General features: G+C 53.4%; 1 protein-coding gene across 1 annotated transcript; it reads right to left on the bottom strand.

Annotated features, from left to right (window-relative positions):
• Positions 1 to 391: 391 nt before the first annotated feature.
• On the bottom strand, positions 392 to 1993 carry LOC123654785. Its single transcript, XM_045590673.1, has one exon. The coding sequence runs from the start codon at positions 1991 to 1993 to the stop codon at positions 392 to 394; it is 1602 nt and encodes a 533-aa protein (XP_045446629.1).
• Between the last annotated feature and the right edge of the window lie 2269 nt (positions 1994 to 4262).

Raw genomic sequence — 4262 nt, 5'->3', positions numbered from 1 at the left:
CAGGCCTCCGATGCCAAACATTCGACGTGATTCAGAGCTCCAGGGGAGCCCTAGTCTTCCCACCAACCAAATAGAGGCCACACAATGTTGTGAACCCGAGTCCAACAAGGCGCGAGATGTTAGACAGTCGCCCTTCGGGTTGTACACCTGCACTGAGGCTGTCTGCAAAAGGACAGTTTGACAGCTTAAAGGCTCAGTGGAGGTGGCCGTGGTGGGAGATAGGGCGGCAGCTACCTAGTTGGAGCTGCCTCCATCGGACCAGTCCTCGCGCCGGGGGTCCTCGTAGCGGCAGTCAGGTGACAACTCGACCACCGGCGGCAAGGTAGCGCTAAGCGGAGAGGCCCGGAACTCAGAGGGCCCCGGCCTAGCGGGCCGGGACAGATAAGAGGTCCTAGGGACCTGGTAAGGTCGCCGACTCCGACCAAGGGGGGGGAGGGTGGCGCTCCAATCGCGGCCACTTAGCTAAGGGAGGAGACAGTGGTCTTGACGACAGCTGAGTGGCGGCGAACTCTCTCTCGACCCGCTGAGGAGGGGGGGTGCAGACCCCCCCGCCCCTGGCAGGGTGACCCCCCAACTGCTCAGGGGAATTTCCCCTGTTCAAGCCGGGGGAGCAGTGGTTGGTGGGCGAGCGAGAAGCGTCACGCGCCAGAGGCGGCTGACTAACGCCCCCGCCCGTGGCAGCGGCGCGGTCGGAAGGGGCGCGAGGAGGAGCTCTGAACGGGCCCAGGCACAAGACCTCATGATGAGGACCCGAGCAGTGCGGACAGGGCCGCTGGTGCGGACAGTCCCTTTGCAAGTGCCGCTCCAAACAAGAGAAGCACCAGCGGCGATCGCGAGCTATGTTCCGCCTCGCCTTGGCGGGCTTAGCCCGCAGCTTAGGGCAAGCCGCGGCCCGGTGCTCCGACCCGCGGCAGTAGTTGCAGTTAGTAGGAGGAGGAGGAGATTCCCTGGCCACTAGGCCGGTATATGTAGGGAGAGGGCGGCGCCCTCCGGAAGGAGCTCCAGCTGCCTTCCGCGGTGTCGGCGATGACCTCCCGGGCGGGTTCAGTCCCTCAGATGCCCTGGAGGTGCCAGCAGCGCCCGCCGCGTTTGCGACCTGCCTACACCGTTGCTCTAAAAAGAGCAGCAGGTCTCTAAAAGACGGGATATGATCCGCTCCGTCCCCGCCATACCTCTCCTCAAAATGGATCCGCAGATTGAGGGGTAGGCGGGACAGTACGAGGTGGAGCAACAAAAAAGATCCTCCGGCCCCTTCGTCGACCGGAAGCTCCAGACGCCTCAGCGAATTGCACGCGACTACGACAGGATTAATAATATCCTGACGTAGCCTCGTCCTGTCAGTCAGTAGCGGGAGATTCAGAAGCTGTCGGGCATATTCGTCAGCCAGCAGCCGGGTGTTTGCGTACCTCCTCTCTAGGAGGTCTCTTGCGATCAAGTAGGAGTCGTCGGCCAACTTCAAGTGACCAACGACCGCAAGGGCCTCCCCTTCAAGAGAAGAGACCAGGTACGCCATTTTTTGACCGAGGGACAAGTCCCCCCGGGCGTGGACTAAGCTATCAAAGAGGCCTATGAAGGCCAGCCACTCACCAATAGCACCCGAGAACTTGGGCAAGTCCAATGTGGGCAACTTACCTAATAGCTCAGCTTGAGCTGGCTTCCGCCGCGGAGACTCCAGCTTCGCCAGACCCTCCATCTGGCTCTCACGCGCCTCATGCGCCAGCTTGCCCCTTGCCTCAACCAAGTCGTCCGTGAAGTCGACGAATTGCTCATAATCCCGACGAGCGGAGTCCTTGACTCCGCTCTCCACATCCGCAGACAAAAGCTCAGTGTATGCGCTCTCGACCAAGGCCAGTCGATCCCGAACCTGATCCGCCCGCTGCGCTAAATTATACACTCGGTCGGCGCGCCCGATCAGTGTGTGGGCATGCGCCGCCCAGCGCAGCTGCTCCTGAATTATCAGCGCAGGTGCCTTGGGTTGCTTGTGAGACGGCATCATATATAACGATAAACAAATGCAGTGATATAAATTCCAACAACCAATACAACAATAAAAAATACAGATACAAATCACAGCAATAATTACAGTAATAACAGTAAGAAAATATAAACAGTAAAAAAATATAAACAGGGATGTGCCACACAGGCTAAACCTACCCGAAGCTACTCAAATACAAATACCCTAAACAAATATAACCCCTATCAGTTAAACTCACGCAGCTCAAGGCGTGGGGGGCTCTGCTACCAAAATGTTACGGCAACCACGCTCTGCTACCAAAATGTTACGGCCCTAGCCAGTCCAGCAGAGCCTCAGAGGTCGGGGCCCATCAGCGACCTCCCGGCGGACTGCCTAGGGTCGGGTACGGAATACCTATGGCGGTCAGGATATGCGGCGTGAGCAATCCAATACAAAAAAGGGGTTGAAAAATAAGAAGGAAATTGCACTTACCTTCGAAGGGCAGCTAGGGTCTATTGGGATCGAAGATCGCCAGGGAACGTGTATAGGTCGTGTGGTGTGGTGTGACGTTAAGTGTAAAATAGGTGTCCTGACAGTCCCCGAGAAGGAGGCCCCAGGCCCCCAGACTTCGACAGTGAGTAGACACTCCCAGTCACTCGCCAGCAGACACGTCACAGAATTGATTATAACGAAATAAATAACTCAGTCAATACACAAGCAGTTACAGTCACAAGCACAGCAACAAATATTTACAGTTACCAAATAAACCGTTAGATATATTCACAGGACCGCGTGCGGTCACGCCAGCAAAGAGTCCAAACCCAACATTGGGGTTCTCATAAAGCGACACAGAAAATTGCGTTCGTGCAGAGCGAACTCGAGACCTTACAGTTAAGTTATAAGTACAGCAATTAAAACGGTAGCAGTAAAGTAAGTAAGTAAGCAGTTAATAAACCACGAGGCACGCGCAAAACAATAAGTCCAACAATGGGAACTGGCCGGCCGTCGAGCAGCGATACGGCCACACCTTGCAGAGCGTACGCGAGACTATATTCGCCGTATCGAGCAGCGATACGTCCGCTACCGTGAGAGCGGAATCGAGACTGTTCGCCGCTAAGCGGCGCGGGCGACGGCGACGGCGGGGGGCCGTGCCACCTGGCGATATCACCGATGAAGCCCATACAGAAAAAAGCGTCGCTAACGCAGCGAAATGGTATTACAAAATCATAAGTAATAAATGACAGAGCCACGGTTAAACTAAACCCTAAGGCAATCGCTCTAAGGCGCGATTTGGCCTAAACACTGCGGATGTGTTATCTAGGTTAATAAATACACATAAGGAAAACGCGATTAACGAAGAATTAGATACACCGGAACAAACGTATTTGCATTTCGCAGTAGAATCGCTTTTACTAGATTACAAGGTTTTAAAAAAAGAAACCGCCTCAGATCAGATATTAAGCCGCGTTATGAGATACATAAATGACGGTTGGCCGAACGATGTCGAAATAAATGAATTAAAACCGTATTTCTGTCGTAGGAATGAACTTTATTCAGAATTAGGTTGTATTATGTGGGGACATCGCGTAGTCATTCCTAGCGCATGCAGGAGTAAAGTAATTACGGAACTTCACGAAAGTCACATGGGTATAACAAAAACAAAGGCGTTAGCACGGAGCTATGTGTGGTGGCCGGGAGTGGACGAGGCGGTGGAGGCGGAGTGCCGCGCGTGCTCAGTGTGCGCGGCGGTGGCGGATGCGCCGCCCGCGCACGCGCCTAGCCCTTGGCCTTGGCCGGACCGGCCTTGGACCAGGCTGCACGTGGACTTCTTGGGGCCTATAGCAGGGGTCTCTTATCTTATTGTAGTAGACGCTCACTCAAAGTGGATAGAAGCCATAAAAATGAGTACCACCACCACTCAGTCCGTAATTAAAGTGTTACATGACATGTGGTCAAGGTTCGGGTTACTGAAACAGCTAGTTAGCGACAATGGACCTCCATTTTTCAGTTCTGAATTTAAAGATTTTTTTAAATAATAATGGAATCGATCATATTTTCTCGGCTCCTTATCATCCGGCTTCTAACGGAGCCGCGGAAAATGCGGTAAAAATTTGTAAGAGAACCATTAAAAAGGCTTTTAAGGCAAAAGTAGATATACATGCTGCGTTATGTCGTTTCTTATTAGCTTATAGAAACACACCACACTACACAACCGGGGAAAGTCCAGCTAAAATGTTGTTAGGGCGTAGCTTGCGCATGCGTTTAGATTGTTTGAAACCAGACCAGGGAGAACGAGTAAGAGTGCGCC

Source organism: Melitaea cinxia, chromosome 1 (assembly GCF_905220565.1).
Source record: "Melitaea cinxia chromosome 1, ilMelCinx1.1, whole genome shotgun sequence".
Taxonomy (NCBI): Eukaryota; Metazoa; Arthropoda; class Insecta; order Lepidoptera; family Nymphalidae; genus Melitaea; species Melitaea cinxia.
The sequence above is the reverse complement of the archived record's forward strand: the minus strand, read 5'-3'. Positions and strand labels throughout refer to the sequence as shown.

Coding starts and splice junctions, on each gene's coding strand:
- LOC123654785 (XM_045590673.1), bottom strand. CDS start 1,993: ATGCCGTCTCACAAGCAACCCAAGGCACCTGCGCTGATAATTCAGGAG.